This window comes from Macadamia integrifolia, chromosome 5, assembly GCF_013358625.1.
Source record: "Macadamia integrifolia cultivar HAES 741 chromosome 5, SCU_Mint_v3, whole genome shotgun sequence".
NCBI lineage: Eukaryota > Viridiplantae > Streptophyta > Magnoliopsida > Proteales > Proteaceae > Macadamia > Macadamia integrifolia.
In genome coordinates, this window is record NC_056561.1 from 117,470 (window position 1) to 135,681 (window position 18,212).

General features: G+C 38.5%; 1 protein-coding gene and 1 long non-coding RNA gene across 2 annotated transcripts in view; one reads left to right on the top strand and one right to left on the bottom strand.

Annotated features, from left to right (window-relative positions):
• Window positions 1-125: 125 nt before the first annotated feature.
• LOC122078532 lies at window positions 126-3,384 on the bottom strand. Its single transcript, XR_006140100.1, has 3 exons — window positions 3,184-3,384; window positions 513-596; window positions 126-394 (listed from the first exon to the last, which is right to left on the bottom strand). It is a non-coding gene; the product is annotated as an uncharacterized LOC122078532 (long non-coding RNA).
• Window positions 3,385-4,620: 1,236 nt separating this feature from the next.
• The window catches only part of LOC122079355 (nuclear exosome regulator NRDE2), a 29,857-nt gene continuing 16,265 nt past the window's right edge, over window positions 4,621-18,212 (top strand). Inside the window, exons 1-6 of the mRNA XM_042645752.1 lie at window positions 4,621-5,631; window positions 5,749-6,508; window positions 8,331-8,955; window positions 9,505-9,673; window positions 14,125-14,485; window positions 15,204-15,314. Coding sequence (XP_042501686.1) covers window positions 5,123-5,631; window positions 5,749-6,508; window positions 8,331-8,955; window positions 9,505-9,673; window positions 14,125-14,485; window positions 15,204-15,314 — 2,535 coding nt within the window. The 5' untranslated portion in view covers window positions 4,621-5,122. The remainder of the gene's footprint in view (window positions 5,632-5,748; window positions 6,509-8,330; window positions 8,956-9,504; window positions 9,674-14,124; window positions 14,486-15,203; window positions 15,315-18,212) is intronic.

The window sequence follows — 18,212 nt, forward strand, 5'->3', positions numbered from 1 at the left end:
AGCTTTCCTTTATCTTGATTTCAGTTTGTTATGCCCAGAAAAAAAAAGGAAAAAAAGAAAGAAAAAAAACCTTGGTATCACTTTCTTTGTCTCTCTCGTAACTTCTTTTGGAAGTCAGCTAATTCATTAATCTTGATAATTTGATAAGAGTTAGAGACTCACAACCCTGTAATGTAACTTCAATAACACAGTGATGGTGAAGCGGACAAAGGTGTGTGAATCACAGTTCCTAGCTGCAAAATTTGCCTGAGGGTCGGCCACTCTGATAAAAAGGAAAGTAGCAGTAAAGGCATAAAGAGTGATCTCGCATGTTTGCCCCTTCCGCTGTCATCAATAAGTTGTATCATTCATTTGATCCAAGCCCTATTGTGTTGCTGAGCAGGTGGATTGTATACTGCAAAAAGGTGCTTGAGAATCATTTGTTATAGAGACCACTCAATCTCTGCATATATAACCATTTGTGGCACCTAATCACATCAATATATAACATTAAAATTAAGTATTACTGTTACCTGATCTAGGGAATGGAGAAGGTATTGCCAAAACAGAATCATGAGCATTTGCAATTGAAAAGCAGGTAATCCAGGTCTTGGCCTCTTCACAGGAAGGACAAACATCATCTTCAGTTCTCAGTTCTTTTAGTAAGCTCTTAACCCACCAGGGCAACTTGAAGTATGCTAATCATTGGGTAAATGAAAAAAAGAGAGTAGAGGGTGAAAGAATATTAAACCAAGTACATGTTATGCCCATGACAGGATTTAGATTTTGAAAGACCCCAGTTTGACATGTTGTGAATTGCGAGAAAAATCGATTGTTCTAATCAAAATAGATGGGATAAAAGTTCTTCACCCAATCCTTGAGCTTATAGCTTCAAGCCCTCTTGCATGAGCTGGAAGGTAGTGGTTACATTATGACCTAACAAAAAGGCCCACTCAAACCTTTTTTGACATTATAGTTTGTGACTATAGTTATAAATCTTTTTGCATGGCTGGTCGGGTGGTAGTTAATATGTCTCCTTAAATTCTGGATATGCAAACAGCATACAGGAATGCCTAAGAATTTTTAAAAAAATTTTTTTTCTTGGGGAGAGGGGAGAGGGGAGAGGGGGGGGGGGGGAGTTGCATAACCATGGTTGGTTGCACTGGGACTGTAAGTTGTTTGAAATTGTCTTCCTTCACACAAGTTAGACGACGATCTTCTCCAAACTATAGGGGGAAAAATGGTGTAGACGTTTATTTTTTTGTTCCTAATTGCTTGCCATGCATTGCTTTGCTTGCTCTATCTTTTTGGTTTTCCAAGGCAAGCTCTTTGCTGTTTTTGACTTATATTTTGGATTTTTGGGGTCTTTCAAATCCTCATAGGCTTTGGGTTTCTTGCGGTGCTGCCTCATGCTTGCATTTGCTTGAAGACCTCCATCTCCTTTGAGGTGTCTTCTATCTATTTGCAAGAGGGGCTAAACTCCATTTTTAAACCTAATTCAATTCATCACCAATTGGGTGATCGAGGATATTAGTGATGGTGCTCTTGTACAAGATGATAAAGGACATTGTTGGCTGGTGTTGATCTGAAAGATGGTCCCTGTGTTGTGTAGTGACGTGAATGACTTTTTAGTTAGTTTTAGAGTTGGGAATTCAAAACATAGTGATAGAATTAGACTATGCAAAACTTGTGGGTCACATAGTGGGAGAGCCTTTGATTGCACTATTACAACATATTGGTCAAAAGTTTGGAACTTGAAAAGAACCTATCCTGCTCGAGGTATTCCTTCTAAAAGTTGTGGAATGCATCAAGGGAGTTAATCCTCTTTGACAAATTTTACCCTTTTGTTCATAACATTTGGAGTTCTTTTTAACTTTCATATCTAAGGAAATTACAGTCCCCCCTGTGCTTTGCTTTAATATCAATCACCTCCCCTCTATTTCGAAACCTATTAGCACCCTTCCCTGAGCTTCCAAGATGCTTACTTCCGTCACCTAAACATGAGTTATCACTGTTAAGTGATGACATCAGCCTAACACTAATATTCTATTATCCATATTACCCATATTACCCATATAATTTATGAGATTCCTAAAACGCTTTCCCTTTGTTTTTGGGTTTGTGAAGCAAGAGAAACCCTTCCTTAATTGATCGATGTGAACGAGATGAGGATTTGAGGGAGAGTTGTTGTTCTTGTGCCTTATCTATAATCAGAGGAGAGAAGAAGGAAGATCAGTACGAACTTGAAGCTGAAGTTCGAGATGAACGAGAGGAGGATTCGAAGAGGGTGTTTATGTTCGATCTAAACAAGGTTTGCTGAATCGTTTGATTCACTCAATTTTGTCTTTGATTGAAGGGTGTACCCACTGATCTTTGTACCTAGTTCAGATTTTCGTTGAAGTTTAAAATGAAGTTTAATCTTTGGTACCAAAGAATACGAAGCTGGTGTGTAATAATCGTAAGCAATAATGTTGATCCAATCGAAGTTATTTCAATTTGAGTCAACTGGGAAACTCACTGAGTAATAGTCCGAGGAGTAGAAAACGATGACGGTCAAAAGAAGGGGCGAGTTACTCGACTCATTGTCATGGCGGTTCTCCACTCTTCTGGCCTTCTGGGAGCAAACCCGGGTTAGACATCTCCAAATCATTTTGGGGCGGTTCCCAATCGAGGTCAATGGAGGAATCAATGAAGGTCTTCCATGAAGAAACCTGGCTTGCAATGGCGGAAAAATCGCTGCCTTTGGAGTTTCTGCCATTGATTGATAAGAGGGTCTTGACTGATGGGTTCTTTTGTTGAACTGTGTTGGTAAAAGTGGAAAAGGAATTATGGATGTTGTTGGAGATGGTGACCTTGTAAGTTTGAGAGTTGAGATCAGCAAAAGTGTAGAGGATGTGAGTGAACAGAGTAGAGTTGATGTCAGAGGCTGAAATCCCACTATCAGTCGAACCAGTAAGTGGCTTTAGCCACATTTTGAGCTGTGGAAGAAGGAAACTATGCAATGAGAATATAATAGAAAAGAAGAGAAAAATTAGATTTTGTAAGGCCATTGTTTCTGGGCAGAGGTGGTAGCTCTGTTTTATGTGTAAAGACTTGGAGTTTGGGTAAGTAATTATAGATCGCATAGATTTATCTTCATGACTGCAAATCTTGAATTCTAATGAGTAACATGCATCAATCCTAGAGCGTAAGATATGCAATTACGTTTGCGGCTGCCTCAGTCACTGTTGTGTTTGGTCAGTTGCCGCTGCCTCACTCAGGTTGCCACTGCTTCAGTCGCCGTTGCCTCACTCAGGTCGCCATCCGCACTTCTCTCCTAATCCCTAAATTTGATCGAATAGGCTACTTTTGGGGAGTAAAGATGATGAGGGTATTATTGACTTTTTAGATTTAGGGTTTTATGTTTGATAGGGGTAAATTTGTCTTTTTATTTTACCATCTGACATTGCCAAGAAAATGGGATGAAAATAAACATCTTGGAAGTTCAAGGGAGGGTGTTGATAGGCTTCAAAATAGAGGGGAGGCGATTGATATTAAGGCAAAGCACAGGAGAGGAGAGTGTAATTCCTCTTCATATTATTTGTTTATTCATTTTTTGGTAAAAAGCAGATTTATTTATTGAAGCGTGACCAACACGAGCTATCTAAATAACATACATCAGATAACCATGGAGTGGAAGAAGGCCAGATTGTTTCGCACACACAAGACAAGGCCTTCATGGCCAAGAAGTCACCTACGCTGTTAATTTTCCTAGGAATGTATCAAAAACTGTAGCTCCTAAGAAAAAAAACTGCAGCTCATAAGAAAAGAAGCTAGTTGTTTGATATCTTGCACAATACCAATCACTTCAATAGGAGGAGGAGTAGACTGGTTGATGGTGCAGATCAAATCCTTGCAATCTGATTCTACTTCAAGATCATCAATGCCTTCAGAGATGTAATAGAGAAGACCAGTACGACATGCCAAAGCCTCTCCAATAAGAGGGGATGAGAAGGAAGCAGGCGAAGAGACCGCTACAATGGGTTGACCGCTACTGTCTCGAAGAATGCATCCAAGACCCCCTCTACTGTTTGGAAGGGATGCGTTTGTATTTAGTTTATAGCAGTTAGACCTTGGAGGTGTCCAAACTTGTGGAGGGTTGTGCATAGGAGTAGACTTATGGGGGTTGGAATTTCCGTTGTCCATAGCATTTACAAATTCCTGGAATTGAGATTCAACATTGTTGATAATTTCTAATGGTGAAAAGTTTAGACCTCCAAATCGGGAATCATTTCTAGCTTTCCACAAAGACCAGCAGATGAAGAATCCTAGCCCAGAAACTTCACGACCCAATTGTTTGCTGGAAGAAGAAATGGATTTCTAATGAAGGATAAGGGGGACAAGCTAAGGATCATCCCTAGTAAAGCTTTGTTTTGAATAGCAGGGTCACGAAAGCCTAGCCCACCTTTTGCTTTTGATCTACAAAGTCTCTTCCAATAAACCCAACAGATTTTTTCGCTGTCCTCTTCATTTCCCCAAAAGAAGTGAGTAGCAGCACTTCGGATTTTAGAGTGATGACACGCCGGGAATTTGAAGTGAGATGCGGCGAAGGTGCTTATAGACAAAGCAATCAATTTTAACATAATTTCCTTCCCAAAATGGGATAACAGCCGTTGCTTCTAACCATGCAATTTCCCTAAGGTCTACTCTAAAATCTCCTTAAAGAGTTCCGCCTTAGAGGTCCGAAACTCTATCGGCAAGCCCAGGTACTTCTTAGGACCTTCTCCATAAGGCATCTTTCATGATACGAGAGAACCACCTCTTGAAGCGTGGTTGATTGTTTGGACTAAAAGGTGAGGGAAGATTTCTGGCAATTAATCATCTGACCACTCGTTTTACAATATAGCTCCAGACAGTCCCTCAACATTCCTCTTCATATTATTATTGAGGACTACATACTCTTGAGACTTTGAGAGGAAGAGAGAGAGAGAGAAGAGAGAGTGGGGCTTACATAACTGAGAAAACCAATTGTATCGCACATGGTTCAACCAGTTGGGACAGTTTATGGTCCGACAAGTCACCGCTCTGTGCAACCGGCAAGAACTATATAACCTGTTCCCTTCAGCGAGGGCCTCGCTTGGATTTGACAGAGTCGAGGTTGAAAATGGAGGAAGCGGGAGAAACAGGAGAGATGAATGCGAGAGAAGCGGAAGAAGAACCCAAGCCTTCTCTATTCCCTCTTTTCCCTCTCTCAGATTCCTCTCTACAGAGCACTTCCAAGGTCCCTCAATGGCTTTACAACCCCAGTTTCACCACAGACCTTTCCGTCGTCCAGGAATCTCTTGCTTCACGCGATAACATAACTTCTCAAGAACGAGAAGAGGGAGAAGATGACGAGGAAATCCCCCAGGCGAAACCGCCGCCTTACGATTTGTTGAAATCTTCTGCATCGGATGAAGATCGAGATACTGAGTCCAGGCGCGAAAGGAGGGGAGAGAAGAACAAGAAGAAAAAGCGCAAAAGGAGAAGATCGAGAGAACAGGCGGATGACGATTATTCTTCCAGGAAATCGGCTGTGCATGCTTGGGCGGGTTCCGACACTAAACCTGCCAAGGATTATTACTTCGATTCTCGCGGTGACCGTGATAATTTGGCCTTTGGAAGTCTCTACAGGTACTCACTGGGTTTTTCTTCTTTCATTTACCTTTTATGCCCAAAATGAATTTTTTTAGGGTTTTCAGTTTGTGTTTGGGAGTGTTCGAGCTTAAGTATGGGTTCACTTTAATGTAGAATGGACGTTGCACGTTACAAGCTTCATAACTCTTCAAGATTATCTGAGTCTCACACTAAAGTTTGGAACCGGTGGAAAAACTGGGATTTGTTAGTGGATGGAGACGAAGATATTGATGCATTGGACGGTAAGTTAAGGTCCGGAGGGCGGTATTGGTCTACAAAATTTTCAGCTTTAGAACGCCATAGGGAATTTAAGCGTGTTCGAATCTTTGCTCTGGACAAGTCATTGATGGTTCCTGGAGAATTTATTCCTTTGGATGAAACTTCTAGTGAAAGTGCCGATGGTAGATCACCATCAAAGATGGAGGTGATTGAAGAGTCATGGGACGATGAAGTATTACGAAAAACTAAGGAGTTCAATAAGATCTCAAGGGAATGTCCTCACGATGAAAGGGTTTGGTTAGCCTTTGCAGAATTTCAGGATAAGATCGCAAGCAGACAGCCACAAAAAGCTGCTCGTTTACAGACGCTTGAGAAGAAGATAAGTATACTGGAGAAGGCCACTGAACTTAACCCGGATAATGAAGAACTATTGCTTTGTCTTCTGAAGGGTTATCAAAGAAGAGACAGCGCGGAAGTCCTCATTGAAAGATGGCAGAAAATACTTATGCAGCACTCTGGGAGTTGCAAGCTGTGGAAAGGGTTTCTGCATGTAATGGGAAGCGATTTCTCCAGATTTAAGGTTTCTGACATGAGAAGGATGTATGCCAATGCTATCCAGGCTCTATCTACCACATGTGCCAAGCTGTGTAGGCAGGTTCTCTTTTTTTTTTTTTTTAATGGTTATCTTCTGTTACTGGCAACGTGAACTGCTTTGGAGCTTAATTTCATGTTTGCTTCTGTATGGCTTGTTTGAAATTATTGATATAATTAGAATAATCTTTGTTGATGATGGTGGATGTTTCTGGTTATCAAAGTACTGTCTTTTGTCATTTCTGAGGTATTATGAGTTTATATCTTTCAATATCTCACCTGGCATAACTAGTTGGAATGTTAGATGCTTGATAATCACAAAGGGTTCATGCCCAATTCACCAGTTAGAATTTCTGTGCTGGTTTGTGGATGAAAATATATACAGTGAGGGGCACTGTTGGAACTAAGCAGACTGTTAACCAATAATTTTACTAAAAGATTTGATTTGTTGCTGCAGTTGGACAGACATATGGTTTTGTGCTGCCTTTGAATAATCACATAATTGGTGGTTACAACTTTTGGGTTAAGTGGTCATTCTGTTGATTAGTTGATGAATATAAAATGCCAGATTTTTCATTAGATGGTAATAGCTTTCATATAGGATAGTTTGAGCCATCAAAACTTTCATGTGAAATAGCTATAGTTAATAGAGATCCTCCCTCAAGGTTATCTTCAGAAATTGTCAAATAACGATCACATGCTGGCTTGGAACGAAGCTGAGCTGATACCTTCAGCATTCAAGAGGATGCGGGTACATCTCATGACCATGTTGGCAGATGTGAACGGAGCTTTAGAAGATAAAAGTTATTATTTCAATAGGGTATGCTATGGAAGTTGCTGAATTATTAGCCTAACTGGACTTCTTCTTTTAATAGAAAGCTAACTGGACTATTTGGTTGACTGAATTGTTCAATGAAATTATGAACAGAAAGTACATGCTAGCGGAATGGAGTAGTATGTGATACCACAGGAACAAAAAAAGCATGCAGTTTGAACTTTGAACCCACTATCTAGGTATCAAACCTGTGAGCAATATTCTTGTGAAACTTTTGGAGATGATAAAGCAATGGTTAAGACAAGAAGCAATATTAATCGCTTCAATGAAGAGGTCGAATTAAAATGTTTTGGTAAGTTCAACCAAGACAAAGGACACAACCAGTGAGAATTCTATCTACTAGGGAAGAAGGGGAGAAATGGGACTGTACTGGGACTGTGAACAGTAACCAGGAATAGTGACATGTGGAAAGAGAAGGGAGGGGAGGGAGAGGAGATCACAATCTCACTTTCAAATAAACGAACTCTATTCCGTAATCACATTGTGGACACTTTAGCCTTTACAATCATTTTATAATGCTGCAAATAGAAGAAAACAGAAATAAAAATGATTTCTAAAGTCTAAACTACCAGAAGGGCTGTGTTGGCAGTCTTTTATGACTGAAAAACTAATCCTTAATTCCTTCCCATCAACCAGCTGCTTAGGTAGGAGTTCTATCTTTACTCGACCACCTACTAACAACCTAATCAGATGAGGTAACCTCCTCTCTTGTGCAGGCCCAAAAAAGGAGACTTCTTGATTGTCTCAAACACTAAATAACGAAAGGAATTAAAGTCCTAAACTCAAAGGAAACTATATCCAATCAACCTGCTGATGTGGGTGTCCTAATCTGACCATGAAACTAAATAATGACAACTTAAAATATGGCTTGACTTATAAAGTCACTAGTCCTTGTCTGTACTTGTTTTGAGATCTTAAACTAGTGCAATCAAAAGTTTGCTGAAACCATTGTTACTCATATCAGTTTATACTTTATATGGTTGGAACTGGGGAGTGTGGAAAATTTTATCATTCAAGCCAAGTTGTCTTATATTGGTTATGTTTGATGCAGGTCCATCAAACTGTTAAGCCACTGTCGGTTGATTCTTCTGTTGTTCAACTAGAACAAGGTCTAGTTGACATATTTGTCAGCCTTTGTAGGTTTGAATGGCAGGCGGGCTACCAAGAGTTAGCAACTGCATTATTTCAAGCTGAAATTGAGTGCAGCTTGTTTTGTCCTTCTTTACTTCTCACGGAGCAAAGTAAACAAAGATTATCTGAGCACTTCTGGAACAGTGAAGGTGCAAGGCTTGGTGAAGAAGGTGCTCTTGGATGGTCTACTTGGCTGGAAAAAGAGGAGGAAAATAGGCAGAAAATTATTGCTGAGGAGTCTGCTCAAGAAAATGAAGGTGGTGGTTGGACAGGTTGGTCAGAGCCGCTGTCAAGAAATAACGTGACTAGTAAAGATTCAGATGATTTTGTAGAAGATGCTGTGGGTGTTAATGATGCTGGAGAGGAATTTGAGACAGAAGATGTCAAGCTGGAAGATGATATTGAAGATCTGCTAAAGAAGCTAGGCATTGATGTTGAGACTGGGGTTGAGGGTGAGGTCAAAGATACAGCTACCTGGACTAGATGGTCAGAAGAAGAATTATCACGAGATTCTGAGCAATGGATGCCTGTGCGTGAAAAATATGGTGCTTCCTTACTTTCTTTGTCTGTTGATGATTGCATCCATTTATTTTTCTAATGTTGATTGGTATGCCAGTATCAACTGCTGACATGAAAAACCATAGTTGTCAAGGCGACCGAAGGCACTGGAGGGGCGCCTAGGCGACAAAGTGCCCACCTAGGCATTGCTAGGAGCCCTAGGCGTGCAGTAGATGACTATATTTAATATAGCAATGATAATGTATATAATTATGCTTTTATACAAAATAGAAGCCATATCAATGCAATATGATATAATTTTGTTAGTAATGACCTAATATGAGAAAATCAACATATAATAAACAAGGTATAGGATATAATATAAGCATATTCATCAAAAGCAAATCAATAAACATGATTTTCGATGTAAACTGTTGAAGTGTCAACAAGGAGTGTTGTCGTCTTGGAGCCACAAGAAAGAGTCTGAATATGCCTAGGCAATGCCTTGACAACTATGAAGAAAAATTCCTTGAATTACATTTATTCCATTTTCACTCCTTTGGTAATTTATTATACTTTTTTTTTTTCCGTGATAGGGGCTTCACGTACAAATGACGCACTAGATAGAGAAGGTGATGAACAACTTTTGAGAGTTATTTTGTTTGAGGATGTTAGTGAGTTCCTTTTTTCCTTGTCCTCAGAAGAGGCTCGTTTCTCCCTTATATGCCAGTTCATCGATTTCTATGGTGGCAAGATTTCTTCATGGTGGGTAAAATACCTATGGGTGCATATATTCTATACTATTTAATTATGCTCTATGTTTGGCTAGTAATACAAAATTTTTGTTAGAATTTCTCTGGGATTTGAGGCATATTTTCCTTAGGCTTTTTTTATACATCGAAATTGATGTAAGTTGTGGACTTGTCAAGTCAGTGGACTTGCCCAGTCGTGTGACTTGACAAGTCCCTTCGTAAGTGTGCTCATATTTGTAGTTAATGATTCATTCTAATATGCCTAGAGTGATAATCTCATTTCTCTTTACTGGTAAGTGGTAATTGTTATTTGTCATTCTTTTGGATGGTTAGATGGATTTTCCAAGGATGAAATGCAAGCAATATATACTTTTTTTTTTTAAATAACAACTACCAAAACAACAACATAGCCTTATCCCAACTAAATGGGGTCATCTACATAGATCCTTGCTCTTCAATTAACTCCATTTGAAATCTTACATGGTAGAAAGGCTAAGCTTTGTGTATATGTCCTCAATACCTCACCTAGGGTTATTTTAGGCCTGCTCTTGGTTCTTTTAGTTCGTTCAATCTGAATCAATCACTTGTCCGAACTGGTGCAACCCAAGGCCTCCATTGAGCATGGCTATGCCACCTCAAACGATTATGTTGTAGCTTATCATGAATCAGAGCTACTCCCAAGTCAACTCTAATGTGGTCATTCCGTACTTTGTCCTTCCTAGTTTTTCCAGACATTCTTCTCAACATCTTGATCTCCGCTACGCTTAGTTTATCTATACGGTGCTTCTTAACTATCCAACAATTTGCACCATACATCATAGCTTGTTGTATGCAGTTCTATAAAAATTTTCTTTTAAGCTTTAAAGGAATATGCCAATACACAACACTTTGGATGCACCTCTCCACTTCATCCTTTGTATTTTTATTCTCTAAGCAACATCATCCTCTAAATTACCTTCTTTACTTATAATTGAGTTCAGATACTTAAAAATAATCACTTTATGCAATCTCCCTCTCATAAATATTGACCACTGCATTAACCGCCCTAAGTCTTAATGCTACTAAAGTTCCACAATCATAGTTCTAAATCCCAAAAATTTCGACCCAACCTAATACCAAACCTAGTAATTTGGATATTTCGAAAATATTGGCCCAAATATCTAGTAATAGCCCAGAAAAATCCCTGGTTTGGACCAGGTTTAAGAAATTTCAACCTAAATTTCGGTTAGTCGAAACTCGAGATTTATAACCATGCACACAATATACTCTGTCTTTGTTCTACTTAAGACCTTTTGATTCCAAGGTCAATCTCCATAACTCCAATTTGGTGTTAATCCCTACTTGTGTCTCGTCCACCAAAACGATTTCATCAGTGAAAAGTATACACTAAAGACTTCATCTTGGATGTCTCTGGTTAAATTGCAAACAAATAAGGCTTAACTATTTAAGGCTGATCCTTGATGTAACATAGTTGTAATTAGAGATTCACTATATTGACCCCCATAGTTCTTACACTAGTCATCACACCATCATACATATCTGTAATTATGTCCACATATTTACTTGAAACCCTTCTCTTTTCTGTTATATGCCATATTAAATCTCTAGGCTTTGTTGTAGGCTTTTTCTAGGTCAATAAAAACCATATGGAGATCCTTCTTGCTCTCTCAACATCTTTCCATGAGCCTCCTAAGTTAAACAAAATGGCTTCCATCATGGATCTTCCTAGCTAATGTAGACTGGGATAGGGAGTCTAACCAAGTCTCAACTGTAGGCTCTTTCTATCAAAAGAACCACTAGAATAGAACAACCATACAAATAGATAAGAAATAATGAAGAAATCAGTTCTGGAAATTAGGCTGTCGATTCCAGAAGTGAAGGATTCTGTGACCAAAATATAATCAGATGTGAAGAGACATAACAGGTACTGATATGGAGTAAGAACAGGTCATAAATCATGAATAAACACCATAGGAAACCAAGGAAATTAGAGTCAGTCTATCGATTTCAAATATGGGTAGAATAGGTCACTAGAAGACAAAATTTGGGAGATTTCTAATATCTCTTGAACACTTTGAAAGAAAAGGTTCCCCTTTGGGTCGAGTTCCCCCTTAGGTAGGACCTAACTTCGATCCAAAAATCAGCCAAAACTGATGGCTGGTTAGGTCTGGGCAGGTTCTGAAAATTGCTAACAGAGTATGCAATTTTCTGGGCAGAACTGAGAAGGAAAACTGAATTTAATACCTGTAAGAACTTGAGCAGATCAATAACACTTTGTGTAGTTGAGAGAAGAAGAAGATGAGTTAAGGAAGAGGACCTCTTGTGCTTCACACCGCTGAGAATCAATTGGATCAAACACCAATTACATCAGCCTTGATCAAACACAAGACAAATCTCCATGTAGAAGATAATAGCAACAACCATTAATTTTTTTATCAAAATCATCTAGGCCTTTAGGAGCCTCCTCTTCTTTATTTATAATGTTAATTGGGGAGGGAATTACAAAATAGAAGGTTCCTCAAAAAGGAAACCAAATATTCTCCTAATACAATAGCTACTAAAAACTGAAATTAGAAACTAGTTGAAAAAGGAAACTAACTACTAAGGACTTGACTCAATTAATAACTTGACTCATAAGGAAACAAATATAACTCAAATCAAGCCCAACTAGAAAGGAAACTAATGAAAATGGAAACTAACTAGTAATCCCGTACTCAATCTTAGAGCCCCATTTTTAGACCCATAAAAGTGGTCTATTATACTCAAAACACATGGGATCAAAAGCCTAACATGTATGGAACCCAACCCTAGGCTTATTCCTAATAAAACAAGTCTATTTTGGTAATTAATCTGCATCACTAGCATAAAACCAAATTGGTTCTCTGAAATAGTAATTCTTTTCTCAGATGAGTTTTAATAACCCTCTCCCATAACTTCATAGTATGGTTCATTAGTTTTACGCCTCTATAGTTATTGTAGCTCTGTATATCGCCTTTGCTTTTGTAAATCGGTACTACAATGCTTCTCCTCCATTCATTTGGCATTTTCTTTTTGCTCATAATCTTATTAAGCATCTTGGTTGGCCAAGATAAACCATAGTTTCCTAAGCTCTTTTTCACTTCTATTAGGACCATGTGTGGGTCAGGAGACTTGCCTATTTTCATATTTCTTAAAGCTTCTTTTACTTTAGACATCCTAATTTGCGTATATATTTACGACATGTTGTGGTGTCTAGATGAGTAGTGCAGTCTTTTAGGACAATATTGCTCGAAATGACTTCATTGATTAGGTTGTAGAAATACTCTTTCCGTCTCTCCTTTATGTCCTCATCCCTTATCAGTACTTTAGCATCTTCACTTTTAATACATCTGACACATACGAAATCCCTACTCTTCTTGTCTCTCATTCTAGTTATTTTATAGATAACTTTTTTACCTTCCTTTGTGCTCGAGTTATAAAAATCTTCATATTTCTTTACCCTTGCTTTCCCTACAATCATCTTAGCCTCATTTCTGGTAAATTTATACCTTTTTAGATCCTCTACATCCTTAGTCCTTTGCCAAGCCTATATTATCTTCTTGCTGAAATTCTGCATCAGGGTTATAAGTGTACATTTTGATGTAACCGACCCCATTTAGTTGGGATAAGGCTGAGTGTGAGTTACTGAGTTTTCAGTGTTGAGAACATCACCTGATGACAAATGCTAATCAATAATTTTCAGTGGGATTCCTTGAAATGCTTATATTTGTGTGATTCACGTGCACATACACACAATGGGCACAAATATACAAGATTCAAATTATTTTTTATGAGTGAACAAAGACTATCAGAAGCGAGGGCTATGCAATATATAAAAAGAAGCAAACAGCCTCAAAGGAGAACGACGCAAAAACAAAACATCCTCAATATGAGAAATCCAATACTAGACAAATAGGGAAAACTTTATTCATTATGCATTGGCCTATTAAGCATTATGCTTCACATCCTGCCACGTGGTAGTATATTGATGGGTTCATATGATGGAGGGCCAGGTGGCCATCTTGTTGGTGCAAACTCAGCCTAGAATGAGTGGAGGAAATGGCTAAAAATTACTAAGATGCCATTTTGTATTTTTATATTTGTTTCCTATTTTATCTTTTTTTTTTTTTTTGTGATTTTGTTGAAACTTTGACTCAAAACTTTGCTTACTTATCCTGGGCTAAATATCGCCCATCACCTTCCCCAACCATGTCCTGCCATGTGATAGGTAGTGAAATGTATTGCTTCACTAGGCATAGTGAAGTCTAAAAGGACCCAAGCAATATTATGATTATGGATATTTTTTACTTTTTCTCATTAACGAATGTATTTCATGTTTTACTTGTTGCTTGTGGAGTTATGTAGTTGATAACCTGCAGTGATCTTGGCCTTGGTACATCAGGTATGATGGTCCTTTATTTATTTGTTTATTTTTTGGTGGGACAGGACATCCACAAACAGTTCAAGCTGGATCGAGAACAACATTAGCTTAGAGGCATTGCCGGATTCGATTTTAGAAGATTTGAGAAAAATTCATGAAGTTGTAAATAGAAGTGATGGCAGTTCAAGCAATTTCAATTTGGAGTTTCTCCTAGGCAGCTCTACTGATGTATCTAGGAGGACTAGTATGATGAAGTTTCTTCGGAATGCGATCTTACTTTGTTTGACTGCTTTTCCACGTAATCATATCATGGAAGAAGCTGCTCTTGCTGCTGAAGAATTGTTTATGACTAGAATGAACTCTTGTATCTGCACCGTTACTCCATCCAGGGCTTTAGCGAGGACCCTGTTGAAAAATGATCGGCAGGTATGACTGCATAATGTTCCTTCTATTTTGTTCATTGTCATTATTGTGTGAATTATATTAATAAAACTTCAAGCTCTCAACAACCTTAGTTTTAGATTTATTTAATTTTTGGGATAGGGAACAATTTTATTAGCGAAGACACACCATTGGTACACAATCAAGAGTAGGTTAACTCCAAGGAATTTTGGGAGATTAAAGAAATAAAAAAGTTGAAAAAAATTCAGAAACCATGTACTCGGTGGAATTCTATCAACCAACTACACTAGGTGTGCCTTATAGATTGGCTTTGTAATGCCCCGGGGGGGGGGTTCCCTTGGATCTAGGCATTTACGGAACAGATACTTGTCAACCCATTGTACTGTGAATGCAATTTGTTCTTGTTATCTTGCATTTTTTTATCCAGAGTTTACTTCATAGATTGGATGTAAACATATATTTAGCTCTAATTGATATTTAACCATTCTTTAGTTCACCAACCTTTTCAGTTAAGGGGGTTTTAACACAAAGTTGATATTTTTTAATTGGTTTCTGTTCCTTACTGCTGAAGTTCCAGGTTCCTTCCAAGCTTACCTGTAAACCATTTTAGTGGGTCTATGTTTTCTTCTAACAATTTGTAATTGATTATTACTGATTATGAAATACCTTTTTTGCTGAGTTGGCAGTTCTTTCTTAGCCAATTGTTCACCTGGATTTTCTGAAATTATTTTTTTCTCGACAGGATATTTTACTTTGTGGAGTTTATGCACGGAGTGAGGCTGTTTTTGGGAATATTGATCTTGCTAGGAAGGTATTTGACATGGCGTTGGGTTCTCTTGAAGGGCTTCAGTTGGTAAGAATTATGTACCTTTTTGTTATTTATTTTACTTATTGCCAACATCCCCCCTCCGGCCATCCCCCCTCTGGCCATCCCCCGTGTTAGAGATCAAATATTGTTGCTGGGAGTTGACCATAACTGATGAGGGTCTACTGCCAGTGTCAGTCTGCCATATTCAGGAAACATTCAGAGTGACTCCTATCTTGGTCTGTGGTAATAACACCTAAATGTTCTTGGAGGCTTGGAGCTGTGACCCAACTAGTTGCCTATTTCTATCGGGTGCAGCTAGTTCAAATTGGTCTCCAATCAGGTTGACTGTACACCATGAGATTTCACTGCAGGATTACCTTGTTTCCATTTCCACGTCCATTTTTATTTTTTTACTTTTTACTTTTTTTTAATAACTTTTGTACTTAAAAGTAAATACTTTATATTGGATCAAAGCTGTAAAATATTCAAATATTCTTTAAGGGGTGGGGTTCCCAAATGCACTAGTATGGGTCATGGATTAGGCCCTGAGATAAATCTTTGCTGCTGATCAGTTCACAGGGGAGAAAACAAGAGAACTGGTAATGATTTTGAAATTAATCATATAATCACCATAATTGTTTTGAGTCCGCCATGGAAACTGGTAAACCTTTTAAGACCTTCAATAATACATTCTACAACTTCTCCAGTCACAGAGTCACCATCAGTCTCTCTGTTCTCTCCCTTTCTCATTTCTCCCTCCGCAACAATTGTTGACCTCTCTCTCTCTCTCTCTCTCTCTCTCTGCGAGGAATTGTGCCCACAAAACCCGCCCTGGTTTGCAGTGGGAGCTCACCGAGCATCGTGCCCACCGAACTGATGGGCATTAATAGAATGAAATAGTTATAAGCATTTCTTCAGCTTCTTGCTGCTGCTGACCATTTCAGATAATTTTAAACTCCAAATCCATCCTTTTGGTTCTCAACTGTAAATAGGTAGCCGGTGATTGTTTCTTCTTTGGTTGTTGGCAATGTCAAAACAATCACATCTGAGCCTTTCCCGTGCCATGGAGAATGTTCTGTTGCCCTTCTGAGATTCTTTTGAGGTGATGGTCTCAGTACTGTGGAGAGTGCACTTTCTTTGACTCTTTCCCGTTGATGAAGTGTAGGGAGGGGTTGATGCATCTAATTTCCTTTATTTAATATTACCTCTCTTTTACTTTTGCAAGTCTACCCCTTACCTCTCCGATCTTTATTCCTCAATCTTTCACTGACTTACGACTTTGAGGTCTAGAGAATTCAACAGCCTCTGAAGCCGTGAAATATGTGGAACATCCTATCTGATCTGGTGTGGTGAATCAAGAGGATCTTTTCACTTCTACTAATCTGGCCACATGAGAAGCAAGCTACCTTTCTTTGATCCACCTTCCCGGGCAGGGAAGGAACAAAAATAGGTAATGGATGGTGGTCGTGGCGGGTTCAAGGATCCTACGCGACAGAGCAAACTCTTCTACGATGTTGCATTTCCTCTGGTGGCGTAGCTGCATTCCCTCGATCCCTCGATCCATTGTGCTGGAGCGATCTGAGAGGAACGATGAGGATCATATTCCATCCTTTCTAAAATGCCCATAGACTGAGTGCATTGTTTTAGATCAATTCTTCAATGCAATTGCTTCGATCCACCCCTTTGGTGAAAAACTGTAATATGCCTTGAGGAATTCCACCCAGCGTAACAAAATGGCGTGCCCTATACACGAGGCTCCTGCCACTGTGGGGTCTGGGGAGGGTCATAATGTACACAGCCTTACCCCCGTTTCGCACAGAGGCTGTTTCCTGACTCAAACCTGCAACCATTATTAAGTCGCAATGGAGCAACCTTGCTGTTGTGCCGAGGCCCACCCTTTGATTTCCCTGTAAAAAAATGAATTGTCTAAGTGCTCTCCTCGGTAAGCTTTGTGTTTGTATTCGCTGGACCAATATGGGACTACGTTTTGAGGAGTTTTGAGGTAAGGACAGATTGGGTCCTAATGCTGAAGGAGAGTGCCTAAGGGGGTGTTTGGTTCGGTAAATCAAATGGTATATGTATCGCATAGTTTTTAAGGTGCTGGTACGACAAAGGCGTTTGAGGGCTTGTCGGAGCGCCTTAGCAATAAGGCGGGCATAAAGCGTCGCCTTATTGACTAAAGCGTTCTTGTGTATTTTTTTTTATAAAACCAATCTATTTGACTCAAATACTAGTTAAATCCTATTACTCATATGCTAAATAAATATTAAATGTTTATATTCATACCAATGTAAGATATTCATCAAGAAAACAAATCAATAAAGTGAATAAACTAAGTTCATCATCAATTCATCATCATCATCAATCATAATCATCAATATTCAATCATGAATCATCAATATTCAATCATCAATCATCATAACATATTAACATATAATATAAATACTTATGAAACAAAATTATAAATATAAAGAAAAGAAGACATAAAATATACAAGTATTTATTATACTTACCTCTATGATGCCATAATGAGTGCCTAAGCCCTAAGGTCATCCACTATATTTCTACTCCTGTCAAAGAAGTAATTAAGAACTTAGAATTAAAATACATCGAAAGTAAAAATCGAGATGCCAAATTAAATGGATGAGAAGTGACTAAGATGGGGATTCTTAATCATTCTAAAAAACTTTAAACTTCAATGAAGCTAAAACATAAAATAAACTAAAATGCTAAGAATTTAGTAAACAAAGAAAGTCAAATACTTAAAAGTTCAAGGACTCAAAAAACTTTGAAGTTTAAAGACTCAAAATACGTCAAAGTTCTAAGACTTAAAGACTTTCAATCCAAATCAGTAATTAAATTAAAATCTTCTTCTTTATCTGCATTCTGTTGCTCGCTTGCATCATTTGGAGCTATGCCATAATCATCCTCAATGTTTTCATC